Below are 19,540 nucleotides of genomic sequence, written 5' to 3'. Positions count from 1 at the left end.
TGCAATAGATGGTTTGTTGGCACAAGCTCTCCTCCCACTGGAAGATTTGCCACATACATTGAGACACCAGCTTGGAAGACTGTGGATATTTTCTGCTGAATGGGGCCCTTGGAGAGGAAATATTTGATTTACTGCAGAGTTCTCATTTCCCTGAATTGCAAATAAAGTGTAATTTGATTAAATGTAAATGAATCCTACAATACTTTTGGTGGCTTGTCTGAAACAATTGATTGTAATGGGCATCCATCATTTGGCTTGATTTTAATTCAGAGACAAAAAAGGCAAAATGAGAAAACTAAAGCAAGGGCCACTAACATTCTAGAGCTGGAGCAGTTGAGATTTCTGGCACTAGACTGTCATTTCCATTGTTGTCAGAGAGCAAGCAATGCAGCACAGGGAAAACACAACAGCAAAAGCAAAAGAATAATGTCAAACACATACATAGGAATAGATCTAGAGGAAAATTAAGCTTTTGCACAATTAATTCCATTAAACGAGCTTAAAGAGCACCATTTGATAAATTTAACACTGATATTCTAAAATGAATGAGCAATGAAGATAAATATTGTTCTGTGTTTCTCAGAAGAAAATAATCATTTTTATAGATCACCCAGTTCTCTTTTTCAGAAAGAATTTCCAAGTGCATAATAGTGGTTTCAGCAGTTCTTGTGGTCTGAAATAATAAAAGAGAAGTGAAATTTTTTATAATGACACAAGCTTGATAAACTTTTGGTGTCACTTTCTTTAAATGTGGAACTACTCCAACCACAGAGATAATTATAGATGACCAGATTGTAACTGCTTTATTGCTTCTTTTTCCTCATAAATTTTAATTTTCGAAAGTTAAGTGAAAAATGTGGTTTCAATTTCCTACAAATTGCACACAATTTGGTTTTAACAGGAAAATAGAAAGAGATGGTACATTCTTTGGAGTGAATTACGGAGAGGAGTTTCTTTCTTTGTCTTTCAGCATCATCAGAATAACAAAGTACAAAATGCAAAAAGATGACTGCAAAAAAACCCCAAATAACAAACAGACAAGCAACTGTACAAGGTGCTAATAAAAGCACCAAGTAATTCTTTATCTAAATAACCTCTGAGCAATTTAACAAGATAACACAATTGCTCTAGCCTTTTTCACTTCTGTTTTACCAGACTAGAGCTTAAAAGAAATCACATTGCATACACGTGTTACAGGAAACCTTCTAATAAGAAAATGCTGTATCCATAACCAGCTTGCTCTCTCAGAAGGTACCAGCAATTGCCAAACTGTCATGCAAAGCAGCCCCATTCCGGCGGCATTAAAAAGGCTTGGATAAATACTTCCATGGAACTAAGAAAACAAGAGTGGAAATGAAAGCCAGCAGAAGACAGGGCCAATATTTATTTTGCCCAAGAGGTATGTGGGACTCAAATCAGCGTGCGGCTTTACCTACTGTACCCATGCCTATAATTACAATACACATATTAGGACCTTAAATCATACCAAAAGCTACCCAGCTTTGCTTCAGTAACAATGGTCCAACAGAGGTTTTAGAGGAGATGGAAGATGCCCTGGAGCAGGAAAAAGCAGCATAAAGCAAATGTTAAGAGGGGATCCTGCCAGTGCTGCCAGCAGAGAAGTGAGTGGGCTTAGCTCAGGGTGTACGGGGAGACGACCCGAGTCCAACCAAGCTTATCGGTCAGCGTGGCTGTGAAATAGGATGGTGGAGATAAAAATACAAGATGGGAAGTCCGCTAAATGTTTGTAGCCAGGCAATCAAGACCCACTGTAAGGACTGTAGGTATTGCAATTCTCAGAATATCCCATGAAACTTTGCAAAGGTTGACAATTAGATTCCTAATTTAATAGAGCACTTGAGTAACCTAAAGAGTTTCTTTGACTTTCATCAAGTTGTTTAGCTGCTTCTAAGTAAGGACGTTCTTGAAACTTAAATGATGACAATTGATTTACACTGTTTTTAATGAAAATATTAGTGAAAATCAACTAGTAAATATAAATGTATGTAAATATGGAGCCTTTATCCATTTTCTTAAAAATGTTTAAAAATACGCAGAGCTTCAGCAAAGAAGTAGCAAATAAACAAAAGAGACACATTTTAAATAAATTTTAGTGCAGAAGAAATTTTCATTATGAGAGCATATGTGAGAAAAATCAATTTCCCTGAAAAAAAAAATCTGGTACTGTAAGTAGCACTTTGGTAAAAAAAAAAAAAGTCAAAAAACCCCAAAACAAACAAAAAAATCCATAAAAGCTCAAATTATAAAATTTGCAAAATCTAGAGGGATAAAAGTTATTAGAGAATTACTGCACAAATTTGAGAAAGCATCTGTGATGAATTTCATGCAGCTTTAGCCTTTATTACACAAATCCCTAGGAAATTTTTTTTATAAGAAAACTTTCATTGGTCAGTAACGGTGTAAGTCTCAAACTGTTTTCTGAAAAAAACAAACGTGTCTGAACTGATGAAACTGCCTAACTGCTCTATTGACACCCGTGCCATGGCTGTTTCCTGTGTTACCCAAAACACACGTTTTGGTCTGTCCTACAACTGTAACCACCACAGGCAGAAAAAACCACACGCACTACCCTCGCCTTAAAAAGATGCTGCACCACAAACACCTTGGCCCACAAGAAAATAATGCTTGCAGTGAACAGAAAGGCGTGGTCCTACCTCCTTCCAGAGGCAAGAGTATGTCTTCAGATTGCAGTTGTCCCTCCCTGACTGTAGATGCCAAGTGTGCAAGAGGAGGGGGTTTTCTTCACCTCACGTGTCCCCGCAGAGTCAGAACACACACCTCAGTCATTTATCATCATGCCATCTCAACCTGCCAGCTTGACAATGATTTTTCCCCCGGGGTTTCTAAACTAGAAATGTTATTTAGGTTACGAAAACAATTGCACGTTTTCTGTTTCCTGTGCCAGCGCAGAACTGTAAGCGTGCAAATGAAAGGAATCTTAAATGCAGCCCCATTGCCCCTCCGTGCTGAGCTCCTCAGCACTCCAGGCCCAGGGAAAACACGCACCAAGGCAGGGAGAGCCCATCCCTGGGAAAGCAGCGCGGTGACATGCTGTGACCGTCACAACCTGTCCTCGCTCTGGTATCGACCGTTCAAGACTCTTACTGCAGGGGCTTGCAGTTTACGGAAAGCAATTTTCTTTGGCCTCTGCATCAGCCATAGATTATTTTCTTCCTTTCATTTTTCCTCCATTCCCCCTATTCCTTGATCAGAAGTGTCTCTTTCACTCCGCACTTCACTCCGCGGATTAAAGGGCGGGGGGGGAAAGGACAATGCTGAGGATCCAGTGCAAATCCTGCAGATCAATGTTTGTTGAAATTTGCAGGAGGCTTGATCTGTTCAGAACTTGCTCATCTGGTCTAGCTCATACTTCTAGATAATGATCATGGGGCATGCAGCGAGTTTGTAGGCACGTATAAAGCAGCTTCCTCACAGAGCAGGATGCACTTTTGTCTTCACAAGTGTTGCCGTGTTAACATGAGCTCACAATCTTTGGCCTCACACAATTTCTTACTTCTTAATTTATTTATTTTTTACATAGGTAAATCTTATCCGTGCTCATTACAAAATTCTTGCTGCTAAATTATTTATGCCAAACAATCAAGTGTGATACCTTTGCAGATGTCAGCAGATAAACAGAAATGCAATGTTGCATGATGGAGTTTAATGCCGTGGAAATGTCGGGGCGCTTATTTTAAAATTCCACTGACCTTTGCTGTCCTTTTTTCAATGTTTGCTTACTGCCTCAGTACAGACACACTGCAATAAGATTAGGAATTTTTATGTGTGGATCCTGAAAGTCAATATTTAAGGGACGCATGTTTCCTCAATTACACTATTTCTGATTATGTGCTATCAAAAAAGACAGCACAGAGGTACCATTAATAGAGAATACAGGCAATACATGTGATACGGCGATGAGTGCAAGAGCAAAAAAACTCAAGCCAAGCCAGACTACAGAATTGTCATAAGAGGTGCACAGGAGCACGATGTTGGCATGTTGTTACACGAGGATCCTGTGACATTAAGATATTACAGGTTTGTGGTTATTTTGGGGGTTCCTCTCTTTCCCAGCCGGCAGTCCAGGCGGTTATTTAGAGGGTTCCTCTCTTACCCTGCCGGCAGTCCAGGCTCTGTGGGACTTGTGTAACAAAGCAATAGTGTCTTGTGAAATAATGAGCAAGGGAATGCAGTGCTATTCTTCCATTGCAATGTTAGGTGCGATGTTGCACACTAAAGCACCGGATCAATACTTCCAGCAGCAAGCCGTTCAATACACCTGAATTATTGCTTCATTTTTCTTCTTATTATAGATGAGTTGTGTTATTATTTTCCCCAAATCGATATTTTACAACCTTTTTTATCCGTTTCTCCATAAATTTTGTGATTACTTTAAACTGGGAATTCCGGTACACTAAATAAGATGCAGTATCTGAGAGGTAGTGAATGTACCAACACGATTTTTTACTCAAGACACTGCTTAAAGGTAGATCCTAATCAATAGCTAAGTAGGAAAATTTTTACGTAAGAAAGTTGGAGCAGCGCCAATCTTACAAAATCACAATGCAGGTTCTTAGAAAATATGAGCTACAAAAGGAGACTATTTTAGAAGTGCAGGGACAGAGAGGTCTGATGGGCACTTCGCGTGGGAAATTTAATTCCAAACAAATATGCTTTTTACTTCCCCTTAGCTAAAGGACGGCCATAATTCACTGAAATTGTTTCTTACGAAGCAGATAATCCTGTGCACCTTAGAGTGATTTAATTAGCTTCCGTAGCTGTCTCCTGCTAAGTGTTTAAAGCATCTGCAAATCAAATCATGTTAACTCATCTGCTGCACCACTTTCTTTGTTCTATGCATAGGACCCTCCTAATAGCATTAATAGAAGCATGAGTTTCCCTGGAGAGGGGAGTAGCAAAGTGAGTTAATTACATAGTTACTGTAAAATTGTGTACATTATTCCACAGAACATGCTGGGTATGTATTAAGGTGCTACATAGAAATAATGAGAAATTTGGATGATCCCAAGGACCACAATGTTGTAATTCAAAAGGATAATGTAGATTCCCACTGAAGTCTGAGGAATTCTGCCAAATTCCTGTGTGAGGTCTCCCTGGCCTGGCTGCTCACGCACTGCGGCGCAGGATCCTGGCTTTTACACACGGGCTACAATTTCCATCCTCACATTCACTGCAAAATTACAAGATCAAACAGTAGGAGGTACAGTAATTTCCATGCTGCATTTTATAACAGTTTAAAAGTTTCAAAAGAAAAAAAAATCCCTGGGATTTTCTGATATAAATTGTATAGATTTCTGCTCATATTCATTTGGTCTAATCAAGCCTAGTGTCAAAGCACAAGTTCTGCAGCTTCTTCAGATCTGAGTATCAATGCTACAGTGGGGCAAATAACAAATCATTCCCTCTCAGTAACTTCCAAAGAGATATTTTTCTCCAATTAACTTGTTAGCTGAAAGTATTTGTCAAATGGCTTTTCCGATTAACTTTCAAGAGTGTGTTGCTACAAATTTTTCATTTAAATTCCCCACTTATAACATATGCTCAGGGAGCGCATCACCTCACCTGTGTGTCTGCTGGTTTCGAGGCACGCTTTTAACAACCAACAGTAAGTTTTACATTCTTTTGCTCAGACCAAGACATACACACTATGGAAAGCTCCCTTTCCATAGTGCACTCTGAGGTTTTTTGAAAAGAGACTGTCTCAGCTAACTCACTTGTTCAAACATTCACAGGGCATGAAACGCTACAGGGAAACTGAAGGAAATTCATTGCCAAAAAACAAATGAATATTCATGGTCCACAGAAATACCCTTATTTCCCAGCTCTAATCAGCATGAACATCTGTGAAAAAAAGTCTAATGGGGGAAATTGGAGAGGGGAGGGGGTCATTTCCATCCTTTCCCTTAGGCCCCAATTTAAAGAAGGTTCATTCGTCTTTTTAACAGAACTTCCAAGCACTGCAAGGATGAACAGTTTTGGTGAAGAAACGATGTGCAGACTGGCCTTGTCTTTGGGAAATTTGAACTAAATTCTTGATTCCAGAACAAAAGATACCTAGTGCAGATTCTTGTTCCCATCCCTGACCTGCCAGACCTGTGCACTGCCCCGAGAGCCCCTCTATCAATAACAGAGCCTGACCTGACAAAACCACCCAGGGAAAATACAATTTAAGGTAAAGAGGCAATGCATGTTTCATTCTCTTCCTTTTAAATAAATGGCATGCATCATTTCAATGCAAGATTTAAGGGAACCAAAAGTACCTCAAACCGAAAAATCTGTAGAGAAAATATTATTATTTTTCAGTATGGTGGCCACTTGACGACCTATTTTTAGGAACAACAATGTAGTGACTATTTCTAGTAGCTGTGCACAACATACATGTGAACTTTGAGGAACAACAATGTAGTGACCATTTCTAGTAGCTGTGCACAACATACATGTGAACTTTGAGGAGAATTCTTTTTGGAGTGGTGAAACTAGTCAGAGATCTACATTTGGAAAAAATATTTCCCTTGCAGAAGTGACCTTTCAACATGAATTCATGGTTACTTCTGGCAGCAAAATCTTGCCTTTCATTTTTACAAATACAAGCTTGCTTCTAGAACTGTCTCAGCATACAAACGATGTATTTTTATCTGATGAGTTGTAGTCTTCTAAGGAAAGTACGCCACCGAAAGCTAGAAATAGGTTATAAGTTAGGAGGAAACAAAACAAAACACCAAAAGGAGACAATACGTGCATGTATTTCAGAAACTGTCAGGGGAGCGTAATACTTGGGGCAACAGTTACTTTCCTGCACCCAGCATGTGGGGTCACTGAGGGTATAACACGTCTCACCCAGCTTCAGCCACCCAAGTGCATATTTAAGCACTTCTTTAGAGCCCATCTGCAGACAGAAGACAGAGAGAAGAGCTTCCTGATGGCAGTTCACCCAATTCCAAGGTGATGTCTGAGACAGTCAAGGAGGTATCAATGCCCCAGAATCCCAAAGTGAGGGTCACTAGGGCTCACGAGATTTCTATTGCTTATGCAGACAAGAGAAAAATAGGACCTCATCATGTTGAAAAAGGCGCACCCTGGAAGATGCTGCAGTTCTAAAAAGTGACAGCAAGTTTCACAGTTATTCATAGACATCACAGCTTTTGCTCTGTAATTTTCACCAATTTTAAATGGAGAATTTGGACCCACTTTCTGACTTTAACAAACATGTATTTTTGCTAGATGACTGTTACAACGTCTTAATTTCCATGTGTATTTTCTGTCCCATAGGGACTTAATTAAAAAAATTCTTAATTAATTGTGTGAGGTTTCTCTCTGTTTATTGTTGTTGTTTTTTTAACCCTCTATTTGCTGGGAATGGGGTTTCCTCTTGTTAACCACCAATGCTGACACCTGGTGCTATGAAAAAGCAGTTCAAGTCCACGACTCTTAATGCAAAGAGGTTAACCACAATTTATGCCAACAGGAAAAAGTTGAAAAAAACACATATGGGCAGGAAAGGAGAAGAGGGAAATTAAAGAAGACACTGAAAGATGAGATAACAGCAACTATGGCCATGCAAATACCTCAGGGGATAACTGTCCATATCCAGCATGATACTGAAGCGATAATTCACACATCTCCCTGAGGTGGAAACTGCCATGAGCTATCTGGTACTTGATAGTCTTATTTTTTAGGTGTGGGGTTTTTGGAGGGGGGGCAAAGTTGGAGACATTTATTTTTTAAAAAGGCAGTAGTATTAATACCCAAGTGCTATTTCTTAGCAACATCAGCAACTGGGTGATGATCCAGATCTGCCAGAAGGACCTAGGGAAATTTGTCGATACTGTTGAAACTTTTGCGCAGATTAAATCTTCAAGGAAATTCTACTTTCTGTAAGACATTAGCCAGCCATTATCATGAAATAAATGTGAACCATTGCCAAATGTCTCAGATCATTTAAAACACCATGGTTAAAATTCCCTTCCTGAGTTACTTGTCTTTCCCTTTGTTGGCTCCCACGGTGCCAAGAAATACAGCAATTCTCCAGCCTTCAGAGCACGTCTGTGCTGCAGACTGCAGTACGTTACATTCAGAAATACTCACACTAATTTTAAGTAAAGTAACAATGGACACTGCAACCTGCACCAGGAGGCAACTTCACACTGTTTTGGGTAAGCCTGAAAACCTGCCAGGACTGAGCGTAGTCATACTGGGGCTAAACTGTTTCCAGTATCTTCATTCAGACACCATGACAGACCACATCACTTATGCACTTGGTATCTTCATAACTAAGCAAAAGAGTCCCTGTGTGAGTTCTTGCAAGACAGCAGAAAAGTACAAAGAACCTCACACTCTGTGCAATAAATTGCTCTTGCATCCACTGAGATGAAAGGCTGCAAGTACAAGATTTTCCTTTTATCTATATATTAACAGAAAAGCCTGAACCTGTAGACTTGGGCTATATTGGGGCACATCTACTCTGTAGTCATTGCTGTCAGCAAGCTCTAAACTGGGCTAGATAAGCGTTACTGGCTGTGTAGGGATGCTAGTACAAGCACAAAGCAAGCGAGGCTGCCCAAGCCCTGCCTCGGGGGAACGATGGCTGCACTCCACACTGCTGGTCTGAGCCAGTCACACAGCGTTCCCTTGTGTAACGAAAAGCCTAAGCAAAATCAACCCTCACTAACAAGCATCTCAAAGGATGAAGCACATCTTAAGGAGGCTATTTGGCAGGTAGTGCTGTGCAAGAGCATGCCTCAGGCGGCCGTGCACTAAATTCACGTTGCGACTCTCTCGCCAGAGCCCGCGTGCTGTGCGCACGGGCACCTCTGACTGTCTAGCCCACAGCTTGGCCAATTTTCAGCAGCACACAGTAAGTCCTGCACATGGTCCCAGGCAGAAATGAAAAGCTGCTGTACACCATGAGAAGCACAGGAAGGTTGAGATAGGTACAAATATACCTGCAAGGCAGCCAGCATTCCCAGCTAACCATCTATGAAATATTTCAGTGGCAACAAGTAGCCAAGGAGTCTCCTTTCTGGACCAGTAAAAAAATAGTGCCTTGTTCCTCTTCTCAGGGCACCAGATCAAAATGCTTTAAGCTAAGCAGTAGCGCCACTGCTGCTACTATAATTGGTCCATTTCTGCAGCATTTGTCTAATCCGAATACCCATCCGTTAAGAAACAAGACAGTGCAGCCCCCTGTAGAAACAGAGTGCAATTCAGGCTTTTTAGAAATTCATCTCAGCTCTCTGTTTTACTGGCCATTTTTTAAAAAGAGGGAATAATATCTTATCAAGTGACATGAGCTAAAAGAAGAATAAAAAAAGATTAACAATTTCAGTCTGGAATAAGAGAGTTTTGAAGCAAAGGCATGAAAATTTAAAGGGTTTGGGTTGGGGATAAAGAAAAGAATTTACAAGGCTTATTTTGTGAACCCTGAGGGTTAATTTATCATGGAGTAAGTCTGGAACTTGAAAAGCAAAAAAAAATGGTTTATTGGCTTTGAAGGTCAGATAACTATGTTATATCATATTCAATAGTTTAAGGTTCCAAGGGTCTACAGGTTTGCATGACAACTGCAGGAATCCTTATAAAGTCTAGTTTATACCTTTATTGTTAATAGCTTTCTAATCCTGTACCACAAATTTATAGTTTAGAAATGGCAACACATCTTAAAGATTAAAGGTATGTGACAAACAGTTCATGTCCTTTAATAATCAAATCACATAGCTTAGATTGGGGGCTTATCAGGCTTTTTCCTACTCCATGGTTTCATAGGTAGAGAATACTTTATATCCCTATTACATGAATGATGAATGGGACCATTGGTTATGGGCTGTTATTTGCCTGGCTGTAGTCAATATGTTTTCTTTGGACAGGGACTTCAGTGATTTATTTCTCTTTTGGCCTTATCACTTATTAACTCAGGGCAGACAGAAACAGCCAAGGTTGTGAATAAGGACTAGTGCCCATTTAGACTTCTAATATCAGAGAAAATATTCTTTTTAATGATCCAGCTACCCTTTGCTGCGTAGACTCTGATTGCACTTCCCTCTAACTGGAAAATAAAGGTCATATTTCTTGGGAAGTGTATACATAAAATATGCAAAATAATACGTTTCCTTCACAGCCAGCTTTATTCTGACGGTTGCTGTAACTGCTTTCATTTTGCAGCTGTCCTACAGGTACACTGGACGCTTTTAGTGATTTTTTTTTTTCTTGCAGTGTGTTATGGTGCTACCAGTGCTTAAGAAATACCAAAGATATGAGGGTTCTGTGTTCCTATTAGCATATAAAAGAGATTTTCTAGTCTACCTCCACTGCTTCCTCATTGTCTGGTAACATCTTTTTCCCCGCAATCAGTTAGGATTCCTCCCTGCTTCCTTCCCTGAATTTCTGCAAACCAAACTGACAACCATAATCTTCCTAATAGTCAACCCTGACAACTGTCCATAGTTCACTCCGAGGGGTACATCCTAACAAACTTTGAAACAAACACTTTTGTAACAGTACTAATCTCCAAGTCCACCAACAAATAATAAAGACTGAAGTTATTTTATCTAGGAAAGCTTGTTCCAAAACAATTGCAACCATTTTATTTTTTCCCCTAAAAATTTCCAGACAGGTCAAGCAGAGCAGGTATTAACACAGACTCAGCAGAACAGCCAGGTTACAGGACTGGAACTTAGAAAGAGTCAGGTTTGAGCTTAAACTCAAATAGAGATTTCCTGAGGGCAATCTGCCCTTTCCAGGGAACATAACACCCAAGATCACATCACTGATGTTAGCGGTAGAAGGACTTCACCAATTCCTCACTTGTTTTCCCACCTGTCTTTTACCTGCAAGCATCCCAGACTCAGCAGTGGTGCCATGAGGACCCAGTTCATCAGTGACTAGGGCAAACTTCTACAGCAGCAGAAAGTCACATGTACAACTGAACTTCCTCAGTCCAGTGCACTGGGGCAAAGACAAGGTCATCTCTGAGCTCCACACATCACCTGATGCCTCTGGTGTCCCCATGGCCAGGTCCATCTGGGAAGAAACGCTTGGCACAAGGAGGTGAAGGGGGAACACAGTGGGACATTTTTCAAACAGCTGTTATGAGGGGCTTTCTGCCCTTGTTTCCAGAGACATTAATTAAATTCACCAGTAAAAGTCTACATTTACAAAGGATTTAATTTCATTCTTCCTAACTTGATTGTGCTATAGTTATGTTTTACCATCTCTCCTCTATAGGGTCTCTCTGAAATTCAGGAACAGACTTTATACTGAGCATCCAAAGCAGAGAGTAACCTGCAGCACAGGGCTCTCTTGCCTGTAAGAACAGACACCAGCTCTTATTTTAAAATTTATATATTTCTTTGTATTGAGGGATTTTGTTCTGATCCTCTGTAGCACTCTGTGACTGTTTAACATCAAGACATATGATACTTTTTATTCTACCACTGCTATTAATATTTACTAGTGAAAGACAGATAAAAAGTGCTGTTAAAAACAAATGGCATTCATTTGCTAGCTACCAGATCTCATAGCTGGTCACTCTTCTGGAGAAGTGACGGGCTCTATATTTCATTTCAGATTAATGATCATCATATCTTTGAAGGTGAAGATTTTATAAACACACCAGGATAAAACCCAAGACAGCATCAGAGATGCTGGCTTTTTTATTTTACTTTTATTGTTCTGTTGATGGTGGCCTTCTCTCCTCATTTATACTAATCAGCTATTTAAGTGCTCATGATTTAATAATAAACACACATGAATGAGGCATTGTAAAACTAATGAGGTTGTGTATTACTGATGTTGAAAATAACTGCCACTAGGTTTTAACATTTTTCAGGAACTAACAGATACACAGCTGTGGCCAAGGTTAGCTGGTGACGGGTCAAACTCTAGCTCACAGGGATCAAGAAAGGCTCCAGTGGGGCTACAGGAACCTCTTGACAGCCAGTCTGTCTCTTATCACCACTTCTTTTTTCTTCTTTTTCTAAGTCTACAAATGCCAGAGCTCTCAATTCTGAAAACTGACAGGTTCATTGATTGTGCATCTTTTGAACTTTGCAAAGTTATTGGTGCCTTCCTAAAAGGAGAAAAGTTTTCTAGCAAAGGAATTGCTGAAGTTTACCAGGCTGGACACTTTAGGGACTGGAGATCACCTTTTAAGTGGTTCAAACTCTGACCAGATCTGTGTATAAGACTTAAAGCTTTGCTTCTAGGGCCACAGACTAAAATTTTAAACGGTGACAAGTAGCTTTTGGTCTCTTCCTCTTGGAGGTGTCTAACTTAAGAAATAAACAGAGAGTGGTTCTCAGAAGATGACTATCTGAGCTTCTGTAAATTATACCATTTAAAGATAAAAACGTAAAAATAAGGCCATCTAAAAACAAGGCTTTCAAAAAGTTACCCAAATCATCTGTGATCTGCAAGGCTCTTCCTGTTTGTACACAGACTCAAATGTTTTCAGAAGTAAATAGAGGGTGAAATGAGGATGGAGCAGGGATTTTTCCACATGAGGCTATTTCTTCTTTGCAGCAGCGAGGCGAGGAAAAAGCACTCTAGAGAAGTCCTATGACATTTCAGAGAAAGGGGCAGTTTCCCAGAAGTTCTGTGAATATCTTGACCTTCGCGGCACTGGCATTTCTACATCCCTCTACCCACAATGGCCCAAAAGCATCATGCAAATGCTGGTCAGTCTGGGCAGTGCTCCACTCTGTCCTACTTGGCCTTCGTCAGAATTATCCTGGAGGATCAGCACTCAGCATCTGGGCTATTCACAAGGCACAGCAAGCCCTGTGTCTGCACTGACCCTACATCCACCCATTCCTGTTAGTTGCACTTCTAGAGCCACACCACATCCCATCGCTTATAACAAACTCCAGATGACACCTGGTGCTATGAAAACGCAGTTCCAAGTCCACAACTCTCCATGCAAAGAGTTTAACCTCTGTTAACCTGTGGGGGGACCTGCCTCTTTCTCTAGGTACCCTGTCAGCACACAAATGGTTTAGCCTGACGCCTCCCTGTAAAGCTAATGCAAATGGAAATAGTCTCTAAATTCCAACTTGTATCCAAGCATGTAACCAATTTTTAAAGAAGAGGAACAGCATTTTGGGTCCAATGCAGTCCCCTTCACTTTAGTTTGAGACCAAAAGCACAAAACCTTAAACTAAGCAGGTGGCAACAGACACAGCAAAATGCATTTTTATGGACGTTCCATATGTCCATTCCAATATGCAGCGAGATAAATTCTCCTTTCACTTACATTCATGCAATCCTACCCAAATCTTGCAGTTCAGCACACAGCTGTTCATGATGCATCCATTTTTTAAAAAATTAAAACAAAGCAAAAAAAATCTCAAAGGCCTGCCTAGGTGTCACAAATTTGTGCCAAATCTCACCCCCTATTTAACTCAACCATATATGCCCTGAGTCACCTTGGCAAACTACCTACAGATTTGTGTACCTAAAGGCTTCTTCCTTTATCCCAGTTTCTCTACACACAAAATAATGGTCGGGATACACACCTGGCTCCTAAGCTGTGACATGAAGCTTGACTCATTCAGTGCTCTTCAATACTAGAAGAGACTTACAGAGGAAAGGTGCCACAGGGAAATACTGAACAGCATCTTTGGGCATTTCTGTGTGCGATATGGACTTTTAATGTTATTTCGAAATGAACACACATGTAAGATGTGTTCAGGCTTCTATATTTCTAATAACATTCTCTCAGGAATGTCAAAGCTTAAAATCTAAGAAATAATTGCTCTTTAAGTGCATGCTAATGGCTTCCTTTGCAGATGGAAAATAAAAAAACTTTGTTTTCTTGTGATCACAGGGTTGACACTGGTTTATTTCTTTGAAAAATCCTTACAAAAGCCAGGATTCTCTGTATATATGTGACCTTGATTCCTAGATGGCACATGGACTACTCAGAGCTCATGTTACTAAGTTATTTGCAGTTAAAGGGGGAAAAAAAGGCTAAAATTAATGGGTCACTGGGTATTTTCTTCTGAGAACTTAAGTACTTAACAGTAAGAAAAAAACAATTTACAGCCAGGTGGCTTGAGGGGATATTTTGTTGAACACTGATTAAAAATAATTTCTTCTAAATGAGACCTGACCACAAAATGGGACCATTAACGAGCAGGGACATTCTCACCAGAAAGGAAACTACGCTTGATCAACTCCTGCACCGCCCACAAACCCCAGGTCTTTTTCTCTCTCACACACACTCTCTTTTATTTTTTTTCCCCTTTTTCCTCCTCTCCTCTTTTCTTGTTCTTAATAGCAGGGTAAATAAGCAGCAAGTGATGCTGAAATGTTTTCGGCCAAAAACAGAGGCCAAGCTCCTCTGAGAAAACATTTGGCCTCTGTGGTTTTGTAATATGTTCCAGAACACTGAGTTCACTGAAGAACATTGTGAAAAACTCCCATCGGCTGGAGTGATGCTGGGGAATGTTACTGTATCCCAACTTCCAATTGGTCCATTTCCTGCAGGCCTTGTTAAAAAAGAAAAAAGAAAAAAATAGTGCTATGTGGGAGTTAAAACAAGTTCTCATGGGAAAAATGAATGGCAAGAAATTCTAGCTTTAAAAGAAACAGCTAATCTGCTAGTTTGATTGTTCTTCAAAACTTACAATGAACCAATAATCCTAATTAAAAACACTTGGCCTAGTTCTCTAAAGCATCATAGCTTTTTCTATGCTTCGTTTGTACACACCATAGACTATTAGTTTTTTTCTAGTGCTCACTAACAAAGTGCTGACTTTGTTGGGATGGCTGAGCTAATTTCGTGAACTCAGTGTGAAACCTTAGCTAAACAAAATTGTGGTAATTTTCCTTAATTTGTAAAAGTGATTGGAGTGCAAACAAAATTTTCCTCTTGGGTCAATCCTATAATTTTCAATTAACTAAAACTAATCGGGAGGCGTGTACTGAACCTGCATTTTGTTTAAAGGGCTGGAAGGCACTTCAGAAGGTCAGGATGCATTAATTGTTTTTATTTGAGTTTCACTTAGTCCCTTTTTAAAAGCCACATTTAAGTTCAGGCTGCCTTTAAAAGGAAAATGCAGAATGTGTGAGGTGCGATTTCAGTCACAATAGCTTTTCTATATCTATCACAACTCCATAAAAGATGCATAAGTAAGAGAATTGTCTATGGATTGGATCACCTTTGATTTTATCATAATATTTCATAACTTTCATTTACTGAATGAAAAATAATATGTTTGAAACACTAACCTGAAAATGCATATATGGAAACACTCTCCCTACTGGGACACCTTATTTCCACATTCAGCCATATGCTTCTGGGCAGACAGGCTGCACTGCTGCCCTCCTTTTTACTGGAAAAGCTAATTAATGATGATCTGAGCGAAAAAAGCTAAAATGGGTCCAAGTCATTTTTACATTTAAACTGCAAAATGAAGTCCCCCAAAATTTCTTTGCAAAGTTGATGGGCGTATGTTTCTTCCCTTTCGTCTTCTTTCACATGAAAATTTGTCATTTCACCAGCCCAAGATGTAGTCACCCCAGTGGCTTGACAACAGGCGGGACAGCACAAATTATTGTGAGCAAGAAAGTGAGAAGGGAAAGGATTCATGGTCAAACTGTCCAGAGCTCTGGCTGACACTTTCATGTGGTATACACTAGCAATTTGCACCAGCTGGCAATTTGACTTTTTTCTTTTTCTTTTGTTTCAACACATTCAAACTCCAGATAACTTTTTTGATATGGTGTGTTATTGTGCAATATATGAATTTCCCACACATTCTCACACTAAGTACACACAGCCTCCACAGGCGCCTGCTGCTCAGCGAGCAAGGCAGTACATGAACACTTTAAACCCAGTTTAAAGAAACCCAGTGAATAATCCCAACTAGGGGAGAGGATGTTAGAAAAAGACAACAAAGCTTCACAAGGCACCTTTGTTCAACTTGCTTAGTGTTAAGAAAAATCAAATCAGAGCTTTGCTACCCAGCTGGAGCACAGAAGTCTCTCCCCTGCCTCGAGTGCCCGTGTGTACATTCACAACTGGAGCAACATATGTGCCCAGCGTAATCCAGAACACCACAGCCACAAGTATTTACGATATAACTTTTTCTTAGAGTTTCAGGTGCAATCACAAATGGGGAAAGGAGTTGCACTAGATTGTGATGAACCACAGTTCAGGGGGTTACAGGAGTAGTCGTGTCTGTGTATGCCAAACAAGACGCATGTAAAAGGACAAGCACATCAAAATCTGGACCAAGTCATTAATTCTTGCAGCACGCCTACCTTCTAAGGAATCAATGACACACCCTCTTTCTAAAAGTTAGGCTGCTACTTGATTTATTTCCCAAGCTATCCTTATCGCTACCGAGCGTGGTTTCACACTGAAATCACCTGCAATGTCCTAGCATGTTTTTCGGTTAATAATTCTTCAGGAGAAACCACTCAACATGGTGGTCTAAGTGTGGGATGGCACCCCAAAACACACTGAGGGTCAGGGTCTGCAGCACTGGCAGGGGTGGAAGCTACTTGGGCTCTAGAGGTGAGTATGCATGGTGAGGTGGGCAGGCAAACAGGCTGCTGCTTTGAACACTTGCAACACTTGCTGGACAACGTGAGATGGAGATACTTAGCAAGGCACTCCTTGGAAGGCGGGCTCATGATTGCCCTAGTATGTCTGGCTCTCTGTGCTTGCACTCTTTCTCTGATTAAGTACTGGTGTATCTGTTTCTCTCTTTCCTCCCCCATCCCGGGTAAAGAGACGCCCCACTGTGAGGACAAACAAGCAAATAAAAATCCCACACTGGTATGCTTTCAGATGCATCTCTACGGTCATCCATTTCTGAAATCCGACCTTAAATTGGTGACTTCAATGACGTGCTCAGCTAAAATAATAAAATACAGTACAGCTTTTAATGACAAAAGCAGAAGCCCTAGCAAGTGTGATATATTGCCTGCCCTATTTCTTCACGTTATATCTAGCACTAAAGCATCCTTACCTGTGTAAATGAATCTTCCAGGCGTTCCCTTGCAAAATTGCTTAGACTTGTAGGACAATGTGACTTCTACAACTCCTGGGATATGTCGGGGAGGTGTCTGTACGCGGATGGCATGAGGAGTAATCAGCTAGAGGAAAACATTGAGAAGGGCGAAGAAAGGGAAAAAAAAAAAAGCACTGTTAGATGCTGAACACTTCTTTAATAACACTTTCCTCTCAGATCACAGTAAACAAGCTCTGAAACAGGTAATTAACCTGTCAATGTTTGAATACAATCATGATGTAACCTACACAAAAGCCAGTGACTACAATATTTACAAGCATTCTCTTTCTCAGTCTTAACAACATTATTCGTGTTTTCATACATGGCAGGCACTTGCTTCCTAGTATAAGCATTAGCCCTGGTTCAATGCAATAACTTTAGCTTACAGCAGCAGGATGCCTATGTTTTCTCAGATGAACACTGGGGTCATGACAGTGTCCAGCAAATCTGACTGATAAATGATACGCAGTTACATGTGTGAACATGGCACAGCACAAGCCCAGGCTGAGATTCACCAAACAGCTCAAGCCCAGGCAGGCTTTTAAATATACCGGTCCTCAGCTGACATCTGTATGCTGCAAAAGCACCATGTGCTACTGTTTTAATTTTTCATTCACTCTGTGAAGATGCAAATCTTGGCTTCGGAAGGATGCTGGATTTTTCTTGAAAATGGTCAAAGCACTCAGAAGAGATATACCAGATATAACCACCTAAACTTCACTGCAATGACTGACACACATCTGAGAGGGCTCCTGCAGATGTGGATTTACACAGTAGTAGGTAGAGAAACTTACTTTCCTTGCTAATGGGGCTGAGTAAAATGTTGGGGTGGGTCAGTGCTGCACTTTCCAGGCTCTAGACCATTTTTGCTGTTTCTGGACTGGGTTTAAAATATAGTCCCTGAAATTAATATTAGAGCCATGTGTGAGTTCACTAATTTAAGGCAGGTTAACTCAAACCTCTGCTGCCCTCAGAAACTACAGCATTGTCCTCCCATCACTTAACTGTCCTCTTCTTACTCATGCTCCCTCACACAAGAATAGTAAAAAAGAGGTACATTAAAAAGGTGACATCATTGTGTCCAGCAAATAAGACAGACCTCTGGCACATGGATAATCCTTCTGTAACTGACTGAGGCACATTAACACACTTAGAGATAGCCAAATAAGACCAAGACCATAACCAGCCTTGACAGTGAGCAAAGCCATGGGCACCCTACACAGCCAGTCAGCTGCTCTATGTTGTTGGTTAAATTGTGCCCTGGGTTAGGGAATACATTTCGATCCTTTTTTTTTTTTTAACAAAAAGCTAATTTTATTCTTATTTTTATCAGGAACCAAGTATTTCAAAACTGTAGTAAAGTCCTACCAAAGAAACAGACTTTTAACCAGTTTTTTGTTTAGGGCTTAGGACTAAAAAAGCACATTAGGAAAGTAACGTCTGTCTGAGAGCCATCTGTGTTACTGAGGGAAATGGCATACACAGTAGGAATTTCCCTGTATTTAAATTAAGAAAATTAATTTTACATTAAGTTGAAGATTAAAACCAAAACTACCAGCATCAAATGTTCCAAAGGTTATTCAGATCCACACAAGTCATATCATTTTAGAAATGATCATATAGGAATTGATGTCTTCTTGTTTGTAAGCTATCAACTAGGTTAAAAACCCAAAGACAACCCACAAATAAAAAAAAAATCCAACAAAACAAAACCCCAAACAAACTTCCAAGGATTGTTTTTACTTAAATTGAGTTTTTTATAGTTGGGCTGACCAAAGCCTAAATTAAATTCTAGGCCAATTCTCTGCCCTTAATAGACAGTGAAGGTAGAAAGCACTGCCAAATGGCAATTTATTTCCACTGCTTTAGACACCTCTCACATTGGGATGAGCTGGGCCCTGGAAGCATCTACCTTTCTCCAATGAATTGAGATGACGAGTTTAGACTAGATGTTTAACTATATAGCCAAACATAGCTGAGATAAATCCCCATTCTCAAGTGGTTCTAGTTAACTGGGTGAACTAGCAAGATGAGAAAAGTTTCTTGACATTTTTAGGGGGAAAATATTTGTAAAAACAGCCAAGATTTTTCATATTAAAGGTTAACATGCTAGTCTTACTACATCAGCATGTGCCTTGCACCCCTCACCCCCATTCTGGCATGAGCTACACAGGCAGCTTCTGGTTGCATCTTTGAATTTCCCAGCATTTACTGGTCTGTCACCACTTTAATGTTCTTTAAACATAATTTGTGGCATTTTCCAATACTCATCTTCCCTGGTTCCCAAGAAATGTCTGACCTATTTATGGTCCATTGTTACAGAGAGCTGGGGAGAGTTAAGCAAGTTTCCTGGTTTGTTCTCCACAAACAGTTTGGTTTTCCTTTGTGCTCTGAAGTAAATAAGTTTAACTGTGTTTAAAACCACAAATATACAATAATGTCGCCCACACATTCCCAAAGGGTGAACATTATGTCTGAAGTCC

General features: G+C 40.1%; 1 protein-coding gene across 1 annotated transcript in view; it reads right to left on the bottom strand.

Annotated features, from left to right (window-relative positions):
* The window catches only part of EBF1 (early B-cell factor 1), a gene marked incomplete at its 5' end in the record, with an annotated part of 98,984 nt that overhangs the window by 44,244 nt on the left and 35,200 nt on the right, over positions 1-19,540 (bottom strand). Inside the window, one exon of the mRNA XM_009865723.1 lies at positions 17,016-17,142. Within this exon, the coding sequence (XP_009864025.1) occupies positions 17,016-17,142 (127 nt within the window). The remainder of the gene's footprint in view (positions 1-17,015; positions 17,143-19,540) is intronic.

Source organism: Apaloderma vittatum, unplaced genomic scaffold (assembly GCF_000703405.1).
Source record: "Apaloderma vittatum isolate BGI_N311 unplaced genomic scaffold, ASM70340v1 scaffold5323, whole genome shotgun sequence".
Lineage (NCBI taxonomy): Eukaryota > Metazoa > Chordata > Aves > Trogoniformes > Trogonidae > Apaloderma > Apaloderma vittatum.
This window is presented reverse-complemented; position numbering and strand designations above follow the sequence as displayed.